The 22324-nt window shown below is 34.4% G+C and overlaps 2 protein-coding genes across 7 annotated transcripts in view; one reads left to right on the top strand and one right to left on the bottom strand.

Annotated features, from left to right (window-relative positions):
* The window catches only part of LOC136798491 (DIS3-like exonuclease 2), a 426120-nt gene that overhangs the window by 275156 nt on the left and 128640 nt on the right, over window positions 1-22324 (bottom strand). The window lies entirely within an intron of this gene.
* LOC136798515 (uncharacterized) lies at window positions 850-21848 on the top strand. Of its 6 annotated transcripts, none has more exons than XM_067055140.1 (5): window positions 850-884; window positions 17252-17550; window positions 17987-18224; window positions 20183-20467; window positions 20946-21848. In XM_067055140.1, exons 1-5 carry the CDS (start codon window positions 854-856, stop codon window positions 21149-21151), a joined length of 1059 nt encoding a protein of 352 aa, XP_066911241.1. In that variant the 5' UTR covers window positions 850-853; the 3' UTR covers window positions 21152-21848. The 6 variants fall into 6 exon arrangements, with proteins under 6 accessions (XP_066911241.1, XP_066911243.1, XP_066911240.1 ...); XM_067055142.1 differs by lacking the exon at window positions 850-884 and adding an exon at window positions 4556-4864; XM_067055139.1 differs by lacking the exon at window positions 850-884 and adding an exon at window positions 9712-9777.

Genomic DNA, 22324 nt, shown 5'->3' on the forward strand with positions numbered 1-22324 from the left:
AAGAACCGTGTAAAAACCAATTTTAAAAATTTATTCAAATTTGATATCTCGATTTGGAAAATTGTTTTCCCAAGGACTACAGAAGTTTTCTGTAATCTAAATATCTCAAACCATCTGATTATCCCTTTATCCTGTTAAGAATCCCTCAGGATAACTTTCTTAATCTGTTCTTAGGTTTTGACCAATTTTCAGCCTCGTGTTCTTATAAAATTGTTCTTATAAAAAAAGGCGTGTTTTGAATCATGTCAGGCATTTAATTGGACGACTGATGTTTTTTCCTAAGAGATGGAAGAATTTTTCTTTTAATGATAAATCTATTTCACGTTGATTTACGATTATTCCTTTGTTTACATACTGCTTCATGTTGCCTGCTAGCCAAGCGACATCTCGTCCGTTTTATGCTAATATTGTGATTCGATTGTTGATATATTACATAGTGCTTGTTATGGTTTAGAATAATTAAGATTGTGAAAATCTTCCTTTTGGCATTGAAAACAGGCGTTATCTAAAATAAGATTGCTCGCGGGAAAAAACTTTTTAGACACGTCTCAGTTGTTGGAGACATTTTAGAAATTTTGTACGAGTTATATGCATCAATTTTTAGCCTGGTTGAAAGAGGTTAGCGACGAACAGCTACGGACCGACTAGTTTTAGAAGCCTTCAGAACTATCGTTTGTTTTTAATATGAAACTCCATTTACCATTAACTCTTTTAAACATATTTCTATTTAAGAAGATTAAGAACTTTATCAGACTTAACACTATCAAGACAATGCTTTGACGGTTGGTAGCTACACACATTTGAATTCGCGTGTTCTTGGAGGCAACCTTCATCAAACCATCGGAAAATCGAAATGGTCTCACAGAGTGTACATCCAGGACAAAGTAAGTTTTCTTTCATTATCTAAAACGGATTGACTTATTTTGGCCCGATAAACGATTTACTTGTCTGAACGTTTTCATTAAGCGATCCGGAGTGCAAAGGTACTCTTAGGTGCCAAATAAACGGGGGAGGGGGGGACCTAATTGCCGGGGGTTGGAAATTGTACTTCTGAGAACCCAAAAATAAGGTAAATATAGCCTAAAATAAGGCTTTTTGGAGCAAAATAAGGGGACTTCTTTTTGCCAACTGAAAATATTCTTAAAAATTAATAGACGGGGCTGGGGTCCTAAAAAGGTCCAGGGGGATTGGAAAATTTTCGAGAAATTAACAAGTGGGGGAGGGGGCGTTTATTTGGCACCTAAGAGTAAAGTATTCGGCTACGTTCCTTAAGGTTGTGGATTCAATCCTCGTGCGTTCCATACGTACTAAAGACGTTATACTTAGTACAAAATCAGTGCTTGATACTTATCTGCTTAACGCTCAACTCAATATCAATGAGGAATGAAAATTCCATGCTTCTTTTATCTTGAAGTCAATTATAGATCCGGTTCGTCGAAAAAAGTGTGCAAAGATTTGGCTCAAAGGGGGTTAAGTTTGAAGGTGTTTTTCCGGTAGTGAGAAAAAACACCCCTGTCTACCTTCCACCCCGGTGGAAACTTTTTCCTTAGTGGGGATAAAAATTCTTATTCAAATTCTTATTCAAATTGTTTCAATGTTAAAAAATTCAGTGGGAATGGTTTCGGAGTTCAATTTTTAAACATTGAATTTCGAATGGGGATGAAATCAAAGTCAATTTCCCAGTGGCTCTGAAATTCTAGGGTATTTTCCCACCGGGGACGAAATTTTTGCCAAATTTGGGGACCCCAGTGGGTCTGTGACACAGGGGTCTGGAAAACCAGCTCTTCTTATATTGGAAACCGATGGAACTTGAATAATAATAGACTGTAATAAGGCTATTGAAAACTCACAATCAGAATCAAATGGAGTATACCGGAACCTTTTTAAATCGTTTAAGAAAAGGTTGCCCAAAATTAATGAAAATTACCAGTTTTTTCTTGGATGGATTTGCTGTGAAATATAATTTTGAAAATCTTTCTAGCATCTTTTTAGAAAATGGCCACCAAAATATACTTTAATCTTAAATTCATTCAAAATATCGTCTCCGAAGGGAAACCACAAATATAAGCAGAACGTCTCCGTTGTGGTGGTTTAAGAATAATCTGTCTATCGCTTAAAATTCTGTGGTTTTTGGTTTTATGTTATAATCTTGATTGAAAATAAACAAAATTGCGGAAATCTCCCTTGATTGTATTATTAACTTTGTAAGCATTGCTTTTAGTTGCGTTTTGCTTAGCCATAGTGTCAGGCGTGATGTATAATTTGATGTATAACATTTTTTAGTGACCTAGATATTTTGAATTTAAGCAATCGTAGGGCTCTCAGGTTTTCGGAAAGACGCTGACCTCCATTGATTCTGGACACATATTTTGCACTCCTACTTTTCAACTTAAACGCCCTCCTAAGAACTGAAGTTGGAATCTTCAAAGGGATATTTATTGTATACATTATTGTGTAGCCAAGTTCTTACATACTACAATTGTTAAAGATGTTTCGGTTCTTTACCAAAGCATTTTCCGATTCCCAAATCAATAAAAATGCCCTCATATCAAAGGGCAAAAAAATAACATTTATGGTATTTCAAAGAGATCCCCTTCCCACAGACCCACTGGAACCCCTTCCCACTGGAAAAATCGGCCAAAATATCGTCCCCTGTGAAAATAATCAAATAAACCAATCCTCACTGCAAAATATTATTCTATTTTTCCCTTATCCCGACTGAATTATCTGACTTAAAAAAAAAATTGACATCCCCAGCCATAAAACATATGGGAATATCAATCCCCATCGAATTTCAGTCCGTTATTTTTATCCCCGCTGGCTGAAAAAATCCTACCAGGTCTGTGCGTTCGCCGCAAAACTTCTAAAGGGATTCATGAAAAAATAACCCGGCGCTTTTTAATGAAATTAACATTCTTAAAAAATATGAGAAATTGCCTAAAATTTGAGCCATAGATGAAACAATTTGAGCCAAGCCAACCTTGAGAACTAATTTGAAGATCAACTTCCCAAGAAAAAGATCTACGGGGGAGGCGGAACCCACCTAGATCTGCGCACTGCCGGATAGGCTATTTCCCGGAAATTTTACCGGACCTCAAACACTGACCCATTTACACGTGCAGAATTGTTTTACTTTAGCGTATAAACAAGACCTTAAAAATCGAAGCGTTGTCTCGGGAATTGAATGACAAACTTTGGTTGGTTGATTTTGGCTGCTGCACGTTTTATTTTGTTTCAAACTTACAAGTTTTAATTAATTGTCTTGCGAACTTGATTCAGGTAACTGTCATCCTTGTTGTTCAAATACACCCTGTAGATAACTGATGTTGTTTTTTCTGAAAGCTAGATTTTCTAGTGTGACTAACTGTCATTTGGCTAGTATTATTGCAGCATCTTACTATATAGATTTTAGCTGCAGTCGAAGTGAAATGTATGTTATGTGATTTGCCCTGATGATTTCATTGGAATGTAACGTTGGAGCCTAAGTGCAGAAGTTTCAAAATCTATATAGCACTAAAGCTCCACCCCTTCATGGGTTTTAAACAGTTTTCTGTTTGAATTCGGTGACCCCATTGGGAATAAATCCTTTATGCTCTATCAAAAATTCTTAATAGATCAATGAGACAGGGCTCTCTGGGCTTCTAAATGTTGGCAAAAGTTGGGGGTCTGCAAAACTTAGATTTGAAGAAAAGATTAGAGAATTTTGAAAACATCGTTTAAAGACTCACACTTCCGTAAAATTCAATAACTCTAATATGGTTGGGTTCGAGAAATCTGGGCTGCATAGAAATTAACCTGCAAATCTAGTACCAATTCCCCTGAAAAGACCAGGATTCAATAAATAAAACTTAAAATCGAAATATTTGACCTGATTTTTTCTCCCTCAAAGATGAAGCAATCCACGCCTAAAAATAACCCCTAATTGAATTTATATTATACTGTCTTAGACTATGCTAGGAATAGTTTGCTATGACTTCATACTGTCAAGCACAAGCAGATCATTTGCTATCAATGAGTCTCCTGGAGAGTTTATCCCGTGAATAAGTTTGTGTTTATTTATAGTTTGGAAAGAAATTATACTATCATTACATTCATAAAATTGGTTCCAACGAGGTCCCTAAAATGAACACTCAATGATTTTCACGATTTTCGAGACGACATCTTTTGAATATTTTATTATAGAATATTTTTCGTGATAGAATATGAGAAATTCATAAGTTGAAATTATGCTGAATCAAAAATTCTTTTTGCTGATAAATGATTTATGATCATTTTTGCGTAGATTGTAAAAATTTAGTATCCCAAAAATTCTATTCGTTTTTTTTTGAATTTGAAGTTAAATCTTATCTAAGATTCTAATTATTAGACCATTTTCAAGGTGTGGCAATTTACACTTTTTTATCGTGAAATATTTTGAATTGGTTTGATTAATGTGCAACGGAAAAATGAAAAAGTCGTTGGATTGTGAAGCTTTCTAAATTATGAATGTTCAGATTGATTTGAAATAAATTCTTGTCGAATTTCAGAATCAATTGAAGAATTTCAAATCAATTATTGAAGAAGTGTTGTTTTCTATGTTCTACCATGATTTAATATAAAAAGTTTGAAGAGAGATAGCTGTGCATGCGCTGACTAAAAAGATAGTTGAAAAAGAGCATTTTTATCTGGTATTTTTACAAGAAAAGGCACGTGAGAGTTCGACTTGATTCTATTGTTTTATCAGTATGTATTGTATCTGATTGATCAGTTTTAGTGTATTTTGACCAAATTTTGAATCAAGAAATTTCTGTATACTGGTGTGATCGAGCTGAGCTGTTGTAGTAGTTGAAAATGTTGTATAGCAATTGACACAGAAATACTTAAGGTAAATATAACACAATCTGGCAGATCTAATAAAAATCTTGCATACCCAAATTTCACATTTTATCATAAGCGCTGCCTCATTCCGCTTGAAATATATTATGCACGACCCAAAGTATATACTTCAAAAATCTCGAAAATCCTGAATCGAAGATCTATAAAACTCATTAACAAATTCTTATAAATCCCAATAACTTGCTGCCCCTTCTCACTTTTGGGAGTCAGTATAGGTTAAAACACCAAGTGTGACGGCCGCTGGTCTTTGTTTTGATATGGTTCAATTTCATGTTACGTCATTAGTCACTTGGGATTGCATGTCTCTCATCGTCTTCAGTATAATTAGGTCATTAGGGAATTGTAGAATGTGGAGGCGTAGGAATTGAATTGTAAAAGATTTTCTACATTTATGTAACAGTAGTAAGGTTGTGTATGTGATGCAATTTGTGGAGTGTTTGTTTTGGTGTCGTGGAAAACTTTTTTAATTAGTATCTATTTTCTAATGTGTTTGCTTGTATAGCCCGGTATAGCCTTAGGTTCAGATAGCTTTAGGATAAAGTTTTTTTCGTTTGTTTATATTCTAAGAGTTTGTATTTTTTGTGTTTTAGCGTTTGGAATAGCAATCCAAACAGTAGAAAATATCGCACACCTTTTTGTATCCTCCCAACGTCCCCTGTGGGGGGGTTTCATGGTTGGCGGAGGAGCGGAATGGGCCCTTTTTTCGGACGGAGTGGCGGAATTTGGCGAAGATTTAGACGGAATTACGGAAAGTGGGGTCTCTGACGGAGACGGAAAATTAGACAATTTTAGTGCGGAAAAACGGAATTTAGTAAAATGTTTGCGGAATTTCCGAATTGGTAAAAGATATTCAAAATTTGCGGAATTTTCGACAAAAATATTGAATTTCAAAGGAATTTTCGGTGACGGAATTTTGGTTCAATTTAAGACGGTTTGACGGAAATTGGAGAAAAAATTGGCGGTATTGCGGAATCGGGTACCCCCTGAAACCCCCCCCCCCCTGTGGCCGTTCTAATTTCGTATTTAACCAGTTTGCAAAAACTGCAATCATGGTCGAAATCTATTGGGAATCAAGCTTATTTCCTAGTTTTTCGAAATTTGGAGTTCGGGCGAGAAAGTCGATTTTGGACCATCTCTCAAATTTAATAGGATATTTCAATTTTGCTCGGGTTAGACCCCAAGGCTTAGGCCATTTTTAACATTTGGATCCTTGGATCCTATGTTCCTAAGTCTTAAGTCTCATGTTGAAACTCAGAGTTAAAACTCTACTCTTCCAAACTACTTTAGAGCACTTAACAAATCGAATGTGGTTTCAAAACTTCCCGGTGGATTTCCCTTTTTTCTCAAATATAACGACTATGATTGTGGTCTCGCTTCTCGTATCCAATTGAATCTCTATTGACTCGATTGCGTATCGTATTTAGTCGATTCCGGCCAAATCGATCTCGTATCTTCAAAATCATCAAATGTTGTGGTGAATTGATTTGAACTCGTATCGATCTAATCAAATTAACTCGAAATAACTCGAACGAAAATAACGAAGCTCTGCATGGAGACAACAGATAACAACACTAGATAGAGCTACTTTGTATTTTCCAAGCAACTGTAGGTGAAACAAAATAATCCGCCATCTTTGCTGAAAGTAGATCGCAGTTCGATATCGGCAAATTGTTCAACCAAGCAAAAAAAAACATAATGGCGCGAAGCGACGAGGCAAAAGATTGGCTTGATCGATCGAATTGCTGGTACCGAACTATGGTCTACTACTCGATTATTTCAACTCAAATAGGAACGGAGTAGCTCTATCTAGACACCTTAAGGTTTCTAAATATATAGAGAGTAAAATATTGTACGCACGATTTTGACCTCTACACGCTTATTACCTAAATCTTTTTAACGATATCTGGCATAAAGCAATACGGTGGAGAACGCAAGGAAGAGTAAACCCATAACATTTCACACTTCCTTAAAACGAATATCAATCCTGCTGGTCGCTCCATCGTTGTGAAAGATTTTCAGTTTTCTATGGTATCCAGCTAAGTTAGAGTCTGGGGATAGTCTGATCGGAAATGTTCTAAGGAAGTTTATCATCAATACACATGCTAAGATATTTGTCTTTAATCTGAATTGAGAGAATCTGATATCCCGTTCCTGGACTCTGGTAAATTATTGATACTTATTATGTAACTGCAAGGTGCATTCATTTCAAACGCATACCGAAATCAACTATTGTTTTCCAAAGAAACTTTTGGTTCTGTGACTACAGCACCTGACCCCGAGAATGTAGGTGAAAATTGAATCAGACCTGGGAGATGTAGATTTGCATTTAAAAAAATATTGAATAGTTTAAACGAAATTTTGAACTCCCAAAATCCTTTCCCAGGGGTTAGTTTCATTACTTTTGATAGATAGGCAATTTTTTTGGTCCTTGAAGTTGACTCCCATTTTCGTTATAACCCCCAGAATGTAGGTTTGGTTTTATGGCTTTCAATCTAGTAATAGTAAAATGTTGATATTTTTTCGATTGAATTAATTATAACAGGAAATTTTAGAAATATTTTATGCCAAAAAAATATTCTAAAGAGCTTTTGTTATTCTGAAAATTGGATTTTTTCGCTTTTTAACCCCCAGAACGTAGGTGAAAAGATTCGGTTGCTGAGATCGAAATTTCAGTATTCATCGGAAATTTTTGTTCTCTAAGTGAAATTCATACTTTAGAAATATACTCTGACAAAAAATTAACAAAGATATTAATTTTATCGTGCTACAAATGATGAAAAGTAAAAGAAAGGACAAAAAGAAGAGACAAGAAAGTTGTTTTTATTTTGTAGGTTGAAGATTCTCTGTTAAAATGTAACAACACCCCTGCCTCACAGCCCCGGTGGAACTTTTCCAACATCGGGTCAAAAATTTCTACTAAATTCCCAATGGGGATAGAAATTCTATTGTTCCAAACTTAGGCAAATTTTCTGATTGGGCTGGGGTCCCATCGGGTCTGGGACACGTTGTAAATGCTTGAAATGCCAAAATTAATCATCTCTCAGGTAATACTTTCATGTTATGAAAGTACAACAAAAAAGTTTTATATAATTTGACAGACTTTTTATGTCGGGTTATGAAGGCTCCCAAATTGTAGGTCAACTAACCCCAAAAGGTAGGTCAAACATTTTCGTTGAAATATCTAACTTAGAACAATAAATATTGAAATGGACTATTTTCCACATTTCCTTAGTTCATCAGGAATAAGAAAATACCCTATCATGATAACTTAATTCCAATAGATTTTGATTTAGAGAGGATTTATTTAAAAAATGTCTCAATTCGAGAAGTATCCAATCAACTTCGATTCAGATTTTCGCCTGTTAAAACTTCATGTCTAGAAATAATCAGTAATATGTAACGTTTTGCTCTGAAACAACTTTTTATTCTCGGGGTTTACTACATTCTCGGGGTCAGGTGCTGTACAATATTGGTCAAAATATATTGAGAATTTTGGTTAATTCCCCGTTTTTAGCATTTTAAAGTTCGGGTGAGAAAGAAGCTTTTGGGCTATTTATTAGATCTACTCGAATATTTCAATTTGGGTGGGGTTTATAGACTTCCAGGCAATATTCTGAGCCCTAATTGGGCCGTTCTTGAACTTTTGGATCCTCAGATCTCAGAGTATCATGTTAAAACTCTGAGTTAAAACTCTACCCTTCCAAACTAAGTTAGAGCACTTCCAAATCGATTGTGGCTATAAGATTTAGTGAGAATTTTCTTTTTTGGACCTACCCCGGTGGGGTGGAGGTCCTATAAATTAACCCATGTTCGTTAGTTAGTTAGTTACCAGCTTTTCTCGAGATTGGCTCATTAGTTTTTTCTGATTTTTGGCACAAAGGTGCATGACCATAAACCCTCGAATGTGACGGAGCCCGATTTTCGAAAAAAAAATCTTTTGGGCAAATTTGGGCCAAAACGGCTTAAAAACGGGTTTTTTGGACTTTGTGAAAAATTGGATCATTTATTTTTCTGATTTTTAGCATGAAAGTAGGGTACAATCATAGCTAAAAGATGGCTCAAGCAGATTTTTGCAAAAAAATTTTTTTGGCTCAAAAATTGCATTTTTATCTATAAGAAACCACTTTTAATAAGAATACATCAATGTTCTTAGCCATATTATTATTATTATTTTTATTAGTTTTTTTAAGATGAAAATGTCACGGTGGAGGGTAATGATTTGAGTTTTCTAGAAACACTTATTATTTTTTTGGCTGAAAAACGAATCTTTATCTTTAAGAATCACCAATTATAAGCATAGATCAATGTTCTTAGCCAAATTATTATTTTATTATTATTTTTTCTAAACAAAGAAAATGTCACCTTAGAGCGCGATGATTTGAGTTTTCTGTAAACACTTATTATTTTTTTGGCTGAAAAACGAATTTTTATCTATAAGAATCACTATTTATAAGCATAGATCAATGTTCTTAGCCAAATTATTATTTTATTATTATTTTTTCTAAACAATGAAAATGTCACCTTAGAGCGCGATGGTTTGAGTTTTCTGTAAACACTTATTATTTTTTTGGCTGAAAAACGAATCTGGAAACCTTATTTATTAAGCTGTGCATTTTTCTGATAGTGGTTTTTACAAAGAAAAGCGCTTAATAGCTTTTTTATTTCTTTTTCAAAAATCTTTTTCAACAGTGTCGATAGTTTCTTTCAATAGATATATGCTTTCATTTTCTTTATTTTTTTGTGTATTTTGACCCAGTTATGTCTTATGTGTTTCATTGTTTCAATGTTCACTGATTAGTTTGATAACCAGGTAGGTCCATAAAAGTATCGCTTGTTTTTCAAACATTATGGCCGGTATTGTAGACCCCTCTTTACCACACCAAAAATATTACACGAAAAAAGGTGAGTGTAGGAGAAATATTTCGACAAGAGAGATTAAAAATGAGTTTTTCAAACCCTCTTTAGTTTCACTTCCTATCCTAAAGTTTGTGTTATAAAGGTGTACAGTGTTTTTATTTATGGCCATAACTTTTCAGCTAGTTGTCGTGTATACTAAAAAAAGTTGGTATGGTTTGAAAGATATTTGAATGCGCTGATATTTCAACTTTTTGGCTACGTTTTATAGAAAGGTGCTACCAAATGATTTTTACGTCAATCGAAAGCTGAATCTAAAACTTTGAACTACATCGATTTTAAATAATTTTCATTTCTTTGAGATAAATGAGTTCCATTTCTTCTGTCATTTACATAGATCTGGACTTTTTTTCTGAAGAATGTAACTTTTGTACTACTTTAGGCGTACAAACTTTAAGGAGCAGAAACTTTCGCGATTTTCGCAAATTTTTTTGTCAAAATCGCGAAAGTAAATGTAGTAGATTTCGCGATTTTTCTACCTCGCGAAAGTTTCTGCTTGCAAAAGTTTGTACACCTAAAGTAGTTAGAAAATTATTTGACCAACGATGAAAAATATGTGTTACCTATTGATTTAATATTCTGAAAGAATCTCTAGAATCTAGGACATCCTGCATGGAAAACAAATTCATTTGAATCTAATGACGTAAGTACGTGATGACATTTAAAACGACCAGTATTCTATGTTTGACATGTTGTCCCAAATGTTGATTTCAATTCAATGAATGGGTTAAGAAGGTGCTGACAAGCCGCCCATGGGCGCCATGTATTAATTTCGATTCCGTGCACATTTTTTTATGATTTTGATTTTCATTTTGAATCAAAGTGTGATATTATGCGATTTTAATTTTGTTATGAAACTTCAAATGGAAAACATTATTTTTGCCACTCGTATCCTAGATTTTGCCATTTTACATTTGGTTTTTACATTGATATTGTTTTTACATTGATATATTTGAAGTTTGAAGCAAAGGCTTTTCTTGGTTGTAAGATTCGATTTGAAGGAATTTTTCTTTGCAAAAATCTCAATCCTCGGTTACAGGTACATCACCATATATTATTTTGAAGAATTTACTGTAAGATTTCACTTGAACGTTTCCTAGGTAGATTTCTTTCAATATAAATTTATTTAAAAAATTATTTTACCCTGTTTTACCTAATCATTGCTAAGGTAATTCTAATTTTCTAAAGTAAGGCGATTGGCATTGAGCAGGTAAAGATTCTATAGTATCCCAGCCTACACACAACGTTGTTTCAACGTTCATTAAACGTTCCTTATATGGACGTTGTGAACGTTAGATAAACGTTGAAACAACGTTGTGTGCCAGCTGGAATATGTTTTTCAAAGGCAATAAACTGAGAATTCTTTATACAAATTTTCCAAAGATAGTCAGGGTTTTGGATTTCATTTTACGTTTTTCTGCGGAAATTCAATGTTTTCCTACGTATTGTACGTACTCAACTGTTGAAAAAGTTGGAAAGAAACTTTTTGCAGACTGAGCAGTTTTTGAAGTGTCTGATATACAAAGCCAATGAAAAATTGACGTAAATTATCGATAACTGGATTTAAGTGCGTGTCGAAATTCATGTGTTTTTGATTTTTCATCAAATTTGCAATCGCTGGAAAATCAATAGGCTATAAGGTTCAGCTCAACCTCGTTCCCTGTATTATCAGCTTTTTTATGCTTAATGATAGTGCTAGATAATACCCTGGCTTTGTCTGATTACGTAATCCAAACTCTGGCGTCAATCAGTAACGTAAATAAAACCTGGGGTACACGGGAACGAGGCTTGGCTCAGCTTTGTTTGATCATGAAGGTAATAAAAATAGATGGAGAGTCAATGCCTTTTGTTCTATTCTGACATATCATCGGAAGCAAACAGTTGTTTTGTTGCTTTGGGAATAGGATGATTAATTTGGCGTGTACTCGTGGGAATATTTAAGATGATAGAAACTGAATGAAAAGACATTACATTTTTAAAAAGCTCGTTGATATATAATAGGCTTGTCATTAAAAATTGAGAAGAGCTTCGTATAATAAGCACATTACCCCCCAAAGTTCTAGGGGAAGCTGCCCATAAATCTATCAGTGGATTTAAAAAAGAATTACATGTTACGATTAGGAACCTTGTATAGATCATTTTGTCAGAGTATGAAAACCGCTGCCCACTTCGACGTGAAGATTTTAAGACAGGAAACTTTCAAAGAAAATGTGATGAAACTGTCAATGTTCAAAAAATGTCGGCCCAAAAATAAGTCCTTCTGAAATTAATACATTCTTTTATCTTTACAACGGTTGAAACTACTTCGAATCTTATTTTAACAAGGATTTCTCGTAAAATTAAGTTTTTCAAAATCAACGCAACAGCCTCTTTCTGTTCTTTAAAGTTGTAAATTGATGCTTTTTGCTTCCGATGATGGTAAATCAAAGGAAAGCCGTTTTGAATAGATTTATAAAAGATCTGAACGACCATTTAGATCATTTACGCGACATTTTCTCTCCATCTATTTCTTTAATACCTTCGTGGTTTGATTGACCGACTAGTATCGATCTTCATATTCCAGTAAAAGTAAGATCATATCTGATAACTGTCAACGTGAGTTGCTGTTCAGTTCAAAAGGTTTATGTTATGTTAAGGAGGCAAATTGGGGTTTTCCAGAACAAATTTGAATATGGGAGCGTGGAGGATATAACATTTTTTTTGAAATTTACCCCCGGACATCATGACTTTTGAAACAGAAAAATTACTACCAAACAGAGCAATTTTACCCTCCGGACAAGACAAATTTGTAGATTTTTCACTACCCCCTGACACTATATGCTCCACTCCCCATGTACGGACATCTTCTGGAAGAGCTCATTGCCACCCAGCTTCCTTAAAATGTAATATCGTATATAAAATTGCGACTTATACAAAGAACCAGTCGGACCACTTTCCCAACGGAGAATTTGGCCAAAATGTTGTCCCCTGTGAGAAAAACAACCTACAATTTCAGCTACTAAAGTTTTTATATCCGTTGAACTTTTGATAACAAATAATTACGACTGTGAGAAAAGGTTCCGCCGGAGTTTTTTAAGACATAGGTGTAAGGTTGATCTAAAATTCGTTAACTAAAGAATAAGGTCATCTTTCCCCCCGGAATAACTTTTAGACTTCGTTTAATTACATACTGATCAAGGAGCTGCCATTTCCAACTTTCTAACGAGAAAAGCTCGACTACATATTTAATCAAGAAATTCAAGGAATTATTTTGATCATTTTTGATTATTAATTACTGTGGCATGAATTATAAGTGTAATTGATATATTAGTGCATTTTGATGTTGATTGCTTACTTACGTATCTGAAATAGACAAGTTCACTGGAATAAAATTCCGTAAAGAATATAGTTGACGCCGATCTCTTATCCGACTTTATACTATTCGATGCGCTCCATTGTCCAGTAAAATTGAAAATCAACATCAGCAAGAACTTCTCATGAACGATGGTCTACTATTTGATCAAACTCCCATTTCCCTTGAAAATAGAATAGGGGACATCAACACTAAAGTGCTGTAGAAACAGCTAATACCAAACAATCTCTTCGTGACTGCTGCAACAGGTCTATTCATTTGGCATAGCACATTTAATCTACAGGACTTGAATGTATAAATTTCAGAATGTGTTGAGAATAGCGAAGATGAAGAGATCAAGCTAGATTAATTAGACTTTAATCCGACGAGTATAAAAGATTTGAAGTCCCCCTCGAAAGTAAAGTCATTCACAGGCATCCAACAGTAAGGAACAACTTCAAATAAGCCAATCCCAGCTGCCACACAACGTTTTTTCAACGTTCATCTAACGTAATATGGACGTTTTGAACGTTAAAACAACGTTGTGTGCCAGCTGGGATCATTTCGGAAAATCGTCCGAGCGTTGAAACGCTCGTCTAAATGCTACATGTTATTTTATAAGAACATTTTCATAGCCTTCGGATATTCTTACCTTTTAGAGTTTTAAGCCTAAAGAATTTCTTAACATGTTCTATTTTCACCATTTTGCTAGTATTTTTGTCCATTTTCCGAAATAGGGTGTTTTAAAGTCTGAAAAGTCTTACAATATTCTTAACCTTTCCCCTCCGCTGTTTTTTATATTTTTACGCGGTCTGCGCGCAACGTTTTTTGATGAAAATGCAATTTTCACGATAACCGTTATAACTTTTTGAAAAATTAACTTCAGAAAAAGACCCTTATATTTTTGGAAAGCCCTACCTTTCCCCTTTCTAAATATGTTTAACTGAGTACTTCAAACAATTTTGGACAGAAATTATGAAGCCAGACGAAAGGTATATGAAAAAACAATGTCGCGAAAAAGTCATTTTTTGGTGCAAAACTTCAAAAAATTATAGAGAACTGAAAAATTGATAAAAACACTTACTTTTTTCTTTAGAAGGTTTCTTTATAGTTAGGTAATACAATTCCATACTTTTGAAAAGCCAAATAAAACTCTAAAACACTTTTATAAACCCTTACTTTCATAGCTAACTTTCTGCCTCCTCCAGTTTCACAAAATCACGCAACACAGCTTGGTCTACCATTTCTATTTTTGAAAAATGTTGCGTCATACCAAAACAAACCCCGATTGTTTCTTATCGGAAATTTCACGCTGATTCCGATTTTTTAATCGGTTTTACCGTACCTCTGACGGTTGGGGCGTAATCTGATCAAATATAAAGGTCACCTTAAAAACGTATATATACGTCCTTAGGAACGTATCAAAGACGTATATGTACGTCCTTAGGAGCGAAAAGGTTAAATTGTTCTTGATATTTTGGCCATTGAAGCTTTATGGTTTTTAATAGTTTGATCTTATAAGAAAACGCATATATGAATTTTATGGACGTCCGATAGACGTTATTTTAACGTTCTGTGTGCCGGTTGGGATAAAAAACTTCTCCTTACAATAATCCTAATGGGTCATATTTGTTCGTACAGAAAGTTTTGGTATGGACCTTCATGTACTGACTGACTTACAGAGGATAATCCTTTTTATGATTCGATGCCAAAATGTTTACATCATTTTTCTCTTGTGATGTTGACCTCGTCATGTTTTTGTTAACCTGCTAATCCAACCCCCTTTCATTTGGCAATAAGAAAATTCTTCTTGAGATATCTACTACTTACCCAGTTGGCACACAAAGTTGTTTCAACGTTTAAATAACGTCCACAACGTCGATATAACGTCAAATGAACGTTGAAACAACGTTGTGTGTCAGCTGGGTATACAACCCTTAATAAACTGATACTAGCTTTGCCGTCTATATTACCAATAGTACCTTACTATATTACTATAGTACCAATCAATATGTTGCTTATCGGTGTTCCTAGTCTAAATCGCATACCACTGTAGATATACTATGAAAAACTAGTTTCGATGGAGGATGAGTAGAAGCCTATGGCGTTCCAACCAATGAATATTGAAATATTCACCATTCTCATTTTTTCTTACAAATAATTATGTTGGAATGAGGATAAATTGTATATTTTGTGTATGTATATTCGTTAATTGATTTGTTATTTTTGCGGTCAGCTTTTTAAATGAACCACGTCATTTTTAAACAAAAAGTCACAAGATAGTCGTTTAAAAAGTTGAAGAAAAATGCTAAGCAAGTGAAATATCAATATCTCAAGTACATGCACCTTGTCAATTTTCGAAGCAACTCTATGGCGTCATTTTTGTAATGGCCTTTCAATTTGTTTCGTTCGCCGCGCTCTTACATAACTGTTTGTGCTGACTTCAGAAGGAAAGAGTATAAAATGCAAGACTATGGTGGAAGTCGATCAGTTTCATAAAGTAGTCTAAAGAAATCATTCATTGAAGAAACAGTTTTAATTATATTAGGTCGTTGAAATTCTTTAAACATGGATGCTAAGCAAAGTAAGTATTTGATTTTAGCCGATTTGAAAAAAAGGAACCCGTTTCTTTCTGTTTTTTTCAGGGTATGGTATATTGGTCTCATTTAGTATCTGTCCATTATCCGACGCACGAAACTATAGAATTCTTTAGGATTTGGTCAACGATAGCTAGATTCAAACCATTCGTTCGTTCAAAAGAAAAAGGCTGCTGTTTAGGGATGTTTGAAATATGATGAAATCTTTCGCTGTTGGAGCTCTCATAGATGGCTGTAAAGTTTGTAAAAATGTAAAAAGAACATTCTAGAAAACTCCAAGCTTGCTGTTTCTACTTTGTATAGATTATTGATGACGTTTTTGAACAGATATTCAAGATCGTGCTATTTTGCGGGGTCAAAGTAATTAGGATTTTTTTGCGGTACAAATTTTCCTGTTTCAGCAATAAACCTACGCCTTAAATTCACAGAGACCTTTTTTATGTTACGCTTAAAAAGTATTGACTCATATGTATTCAATATTAGCTTGTTTTTCAATTAAAATTTCTTTTGATTTCTGTCTTGACTACCAAAACTAAAGTTTTGTCCAAAACCCGTTTATCTTGGTTGGACATATTCTGTGTTGGTTGATATCCCGGAATAAAAGATTTGTTTTGATGGAAAGTTTCAAAGAATGCGGAAATTTTCATATTGAAGTCAATTTTCTTTTCCCAATCTAATTTCTACTGACTAATGTTTTTTTGATATACGTAATATTTTGAATATTACTTTCGACTGTACTAATTCACTCCAAACTTTTATATGCATATCACAACTCATTGACGTGCAGAATTTTTTCTTTCCTTTCTACAATGCGTAGTATCCAGTAACATACTTCGAGCCTTTACGACTTAACAATAACCTTAGTATCGACCAATAGTATAAGTCCGGTGCTGGTTATTAATTCAATTTTGCACAGTATGGAACCCGTTACTTTTGAAAATCTCTGAATGACGCATTAGCCTGTACGTGCCTCTGGAAGAAAAAAGCTCAAAAGCTATTTTCCTATTTCAAATTTCAAAATGACGTGTTATATGTAGGTGTATAAATCCTATAAAACCTCTAGAAAATCCTTAAGAAGGCCATAAAGTACCAAATATTTGATTAAGACATACAAGTGATTTTGAAAGGATTTTTGTTCAGGTAGGTTTATATTAGGATTACTAAGGACTTAAAATTGTGACAAGTAAAAGGGGTTTTTAAATATTGCTGGGAAAATTCGAGATTTGAGTGGTATTGAGAGAAATAATGGAACGATATGATTGTTGGATAATTCCACGACTTGTATATCATTTTCGTTTGATCCTCTATATATCATTATCAAGAAAAATTGAAGTGAAAGTACCTAGCCACGATAGAATTATTAGAGTTTTTGAATATATTTTGCATTGCATGGTGAAGAAAAATGCAAATGTGTTTTGATCCGGAGATTATGAAATGACATAGGGAGCACCTTGCGTTTTTGAATTTGATTTTCTTTTTGGATCTAATCAATATTCTTCTTTGTTAACATATTGACAATTTTTTTTTATTGTAGCAATGGCCGACTTCAAGAACGACATTCTTAAAACACACAACACATACCGTAAAACACATCGATCCAACCCTCTCAAATGGTCCAATAAGCTTCAAGCCAACGCCCAAAGATGGGCGGATAAACTAGCAAAGAAGGGATATCTCCAGCATGAAAACCAGTCAGAAGAGGGAGAAAATATCGCTTGTATGAAGGGAGCAGAGCTGACTGGTGAACGAGCTGCAACCATGTGGTACGATGAAGTCAAATATTATGATTACAGTAAACCAACATTCAGCTCCAAGACAGGACATTTTACACAGGTATGCAGATTTTCATTTCTCTAATTACAAGCACGACGTACCGGGTACGGCAGTCCGTCGGCCACCGTACCAGATTTTCACGAAAAATCCTAAAATTATCCTCTTCTGTCGGAAAAATCGCTTAAACTCCTCATTCTCCGTACCAGATTTAAAAAGCTTCCGTTGTGCCTGCTAATTATAATATTCATGAAAATATTTTCATAAGCCATAAGAAAAGAGGACCAAATGTCGCTTCCAGATATATTTTTACCCAAAATTATAATTTTGGCTTGTACTGTTTGTGTCACTTTTAAACCTTTTGGGGAGAAAGTTGACAGAGTCCAAGTTTCTCTGAGTACGACATTGCTGTTAAAAATATACCTATCCTAGTTCCTGAGATTTCTGACAGATCTTAAGCAGTGGAAATATTGTAATATTCTTTTTCTGCTCTATCTAGCTTGTATGGAACGGATCAACTGAGCTTGGTGTAGGCCGCGCGACCGCTTCAAACGGTATGCAATTTGTCGTCGCTCGATATAATCCACCCGGAAACATCCTTGGAAAATTCCCAGACAACGTCTTTTCATCAAACGGTAAACCGCCACCAACGACGTCAAGCAACAATAGCAACAATAACCGGACGACAAGAAACAAGCCTGAAAAACGGCAACAACAACCATCCAGTGATAAACAAAGTACGTATCTTGATGAAATATCTAAGGGGCTCATAAAAATGAAAGTCAAACCTACGGGTGGACTAGCTCCACAGAAGCCAACCAGTTCCACACCTAGAAATGGATTAGTGTTGCAACCACGGCAACCTGTTTCCGTTTCACTACCGACGACTGGTTTGGTAGTTCACCAACAAAAAGCTACTACTTCCACTCCCGTACCAAAGGGTGGATTAATAGTTCATCAGTATACAACGACGACCGCTACTTCAGGCCCTAAAAGCAGCCTAATGGCTCATCAGCGCCACGAAGCTGGTCCTATTTCTGTCACCATTAAGACAGAACGTAGAGAGGAGATAAGCTTCTTTCGAAGAATTTCACACGGGGGATAGAATGCTTTTACATTGTTTTTAATAGTTAGTTATTATATCCAATGCGTTTCAAAGCGAAGGCTAGAAGCGAATCTTCAATCTTTCCCAATCAAGAAAAAGCGGAGCCAATCTAGTACTTTATTTTGTTTTCGTTTTTAACATTTTTCAAAATTTGCAATAGTAATGCTTTCAAGCAAGTAGTTTTAGATTATATTAACCTATCCTACCTGTATATATGTTAACTTGACCATGGGATGTGACCAAACTTTCTATGTTTTTTTAATCTGGACGATCTTTATGTGAAAATTTGTTAACGCTCTAACAGAGTTACTTGGACTTGGACATTACTTATTTTATAATTTATTAACAAAATCTTTCATTGTCTTGTCTTATATAAATACCCGTGAAAACTTTTTAACCGTTGTTTTCGCCCCTTGTTTGTACTATAGTTTGTAATATTTTTATGTTGTACATATAACAATGTATATTTGAATTTTTTTTGAGATATTTATCTTACGAAACATTTACGCTTCTGCAATATTTTTTTTACTTGAGAATTTTAAAACTGACTGTTAAAACTATACTGCTGACAACCAGTACCTCATAGAACTGTAACTGAAAAAACATAAAACAAAAACCATCTTTGAAATAAGACAGTTTCTGACCACACCCGTTTGATTTGACAACACAATACCATACAACATGCTATTCCGATCTTAGAGTATGTACAACATGCCTAGTTTCAGCCTCGAAAATTACTTGAATGAATAAACCATAATTTTGGCAAAACTGTTTCAGCTCTCATTATTTTTAAGAAAATGTTCTATTGAAAACTAAATTTGAACCAATAAATTAGGCCGAAAATTGGGAAGTTTAAACACATTAGATATTATGGAATAATTCGTTACAATTTTTTGAAATTTTAATACAAAGGAATTTAAAAAAAGAAAATTACACAAAACTTTTTAACAGTTCAGCTTGTATGCTTATAAATTCTCCTTCCCCAAATCTCAGCTATAATCTCACTGATTATAATTGTTATGCTTATAAATGTGTTTTTGGTTCTCCAGTCTTCAAAGAACACAGTTTTTCATACCTACTTTTTATTTAATTTGAACAAATTCTGAATCGCCCCTAAATACAGAGACACGTTCTTCGACGTTTTAACATTTTAACAGAGGTTTTATTTAACAAAGTTCATGGTCTAATGAGGTTACTTTATTGACAGCAGACTTTGACTTTAACGATATTTAGATCAAGAATTACTTAACGTGAATAACTTTGTTTAAAATACTAATTTTTTTTCAGCTTATCCGAGATTTCTAAATATATGTATTAGATTTTCAAGGGATTTTCAACTCACTGACATTCCCAGAAGGAATGCTTAAGAACTGTGACTTTTACTAATTTCGAGTCTCCAAAGACGCAATAACTTAATCAAAACGATTTTTTATAAGAACAGACTATATAAGAACATAAGGCTTCGATGGCCAAAATGTTAAGTACAAGTTAAGAACATTTTTAGGCTTTAAGAAAAAACTTCAAAAATTTTGGATGTTCTTATTAAAAAAACCGTGTATTTCAATAAAACGTTTACTCTATCTATTTTAGCTGACAAAGATTTCAAGAATGCTGTCTTACGTACGCATAACCAATTACGTAAGCATCACGGCTCAGGCCCACTACGTTGGAACAGTTCTCTGGCTAGCCAAGCGTTAAGTGCGGCACAAGAGGCGGCTGAAACCAACACTCTACGCTCAGTGGATAACAACAAAGTGGGTCAAAATATGGCAGCGATTTCCGGAGCTGAATTAACGGGTGAAAAAGTTTCCAACATGTGGTATGATGAGGAAAAGAAATATAATTATAGAGAAGCCAAATTCAGTTCAAGTACAGGTAATGAGCTTTTTTATAAGAATCAGTAAACTTTGACTGGCCCTCCTTTGTTCTTATTTTTCTTTATCTTTATCTTGAAGTACAGTGGAGTGTCTTTAACATAAACACGCACAAGGAACACTTTTTCGAGTAATGGAAATTTCAAATTATGGAGTAAGGCTAAGGCATTAGCTGAAGGGACCATAAAAATTGTTCGAGATAAGGAGACATTCGAGTTAAGGAGACATTCGAGTTATGGAGGTTTGAATTAAAGAGACTTAACTTAATTCTTGAATACAGTGGAACCTGTCTAAAGCGGAAATTGTATAAAGCGGATATTTTTTTAGGACGGGTACTTTCACACTCTCCTTGAGACGGTATATTTTAAGGTCAATCTCTCGTGAAAGGTTTTGACATGGCTGGAAAGATTCTACATACTTTTAAGGTTAAAGATATTTACCAAAACTGTATTGAAATATTTCTTCTTTTGTATTTCCAGGAAGTTTCACACAACTTGTTTGGAAAGGGACAACCGATCTTGGTGTGGGTAGAGCTTTCGGACCTAACGGACAAACGTATGTTGTAGCTTTATACCAACCAGCGGGAAATGTTAGAGGACTTTACAGTGAAAACGTTTTACAATCACGTGGTACGAGGCCTGGGTCCAAGAAAGAGGATCAAGGGTGTGGCTGTGCCATCATGTAACACCTTCCAAATCAAAGATAATCTGATGTTTTGCTGACTAATAGGAAAAATTATTTTCAAAATGGGGACAGCTAAAAGTATGGCGATTCCTTCAAATGACAATCGCCTTAAGTAGGCGTTCACTTTAAATGGCGGATAGCTGCCAAAAGTTTACTTGAAATAGACGGCCATGATAGATATCGTTAAGAAAATATGATATTCTTTGAATTTGGGTAGAACAAAGTTCATTTTTGATGAATATTCTGAAGACTGTCAAATAACTCGACTCTCAAGGTTGATTTAACCGGCAGGGAAACGTTTTTCTAGCGTTACTTTGGCTAAGGGACTAAACTTGCTTGATTTATCCTTTTTTTTATCCACCATTATTGCTATGAACTGTATATGTATATCCAAATGTCAGAAAATTTTACAAACGATCTAAAATTTTATGCTGGTTCTTAAAAATTTAGTTTAGTTTTATGCATACAGTATAACCTTTTCTTTGAAAATTCATTAATATTAATAAAATTGAAAACATTTTTTGATTTATGATTTGATTTATAAATTAACGGCTAATTTTATAGCTAATGTTCTTAAGTCTGATAATTTTTGTAGATATTATGATTTTTTCCGGAGAAAGTTAATTTTCACGGAACCTTTTTGTATATTTTATTTATAGTTGATGATTTTTTGGGATAATAAATCAGTTATGATTATATTCTAATGTTTTCAAATTAAAAAAAATGGTACTCAATGAGAACGACATGTATTGAACACTGAGTATCAAAGACCGAGTTTTCAAAGATATCAACCTCTGACGACCAATTATAGAAATTTTATCGCACATGCGTCAATCTAATCACTGTAGAAAGAATCAAAGATGAAAATTGATTTTAGCATGCGATTTTCACGGTACTCTCATCGAATATTGAAAAAATTCTAAATTTTCTAACTGGATTCTTTTACATTATACTCAATAGAATTAGAAAGCCTAGAGCGTTTTAGCTCGCTGACATGGTTAATACACCCCTGTGTCACAGACCCACTGGAAAAGTTCGGGTCCCCGGTGGGAAAAATACCCTAGAATTTCAACCCCACTGAGAAATTAACTTTGATTTCATCCCCATTCAAAATTCATTGTTTAGAAATTGCACTCCAAAACCAACCCAAAAGTTTCACCGGAGGTGTGAGACA

The sequence above is a fragment of the Clytia hemisphaerica genome, unplaced genomic scaffold, assembly GCF_902728285.1.
Source record: "Clytia hemisphaerica strain Z4C2 unplaced genomic scaffold, Clytia hemisphaerica genome assembly, whole genome shotgun sequence".
NCBI classification, from domain to species: domain Eukaryota; kingdom Metazoa; phylum Cnidaria; class Hydrozoa; order Leptothecata; family Clytiidae; genus Clytia; species Clytia hemisphaerica.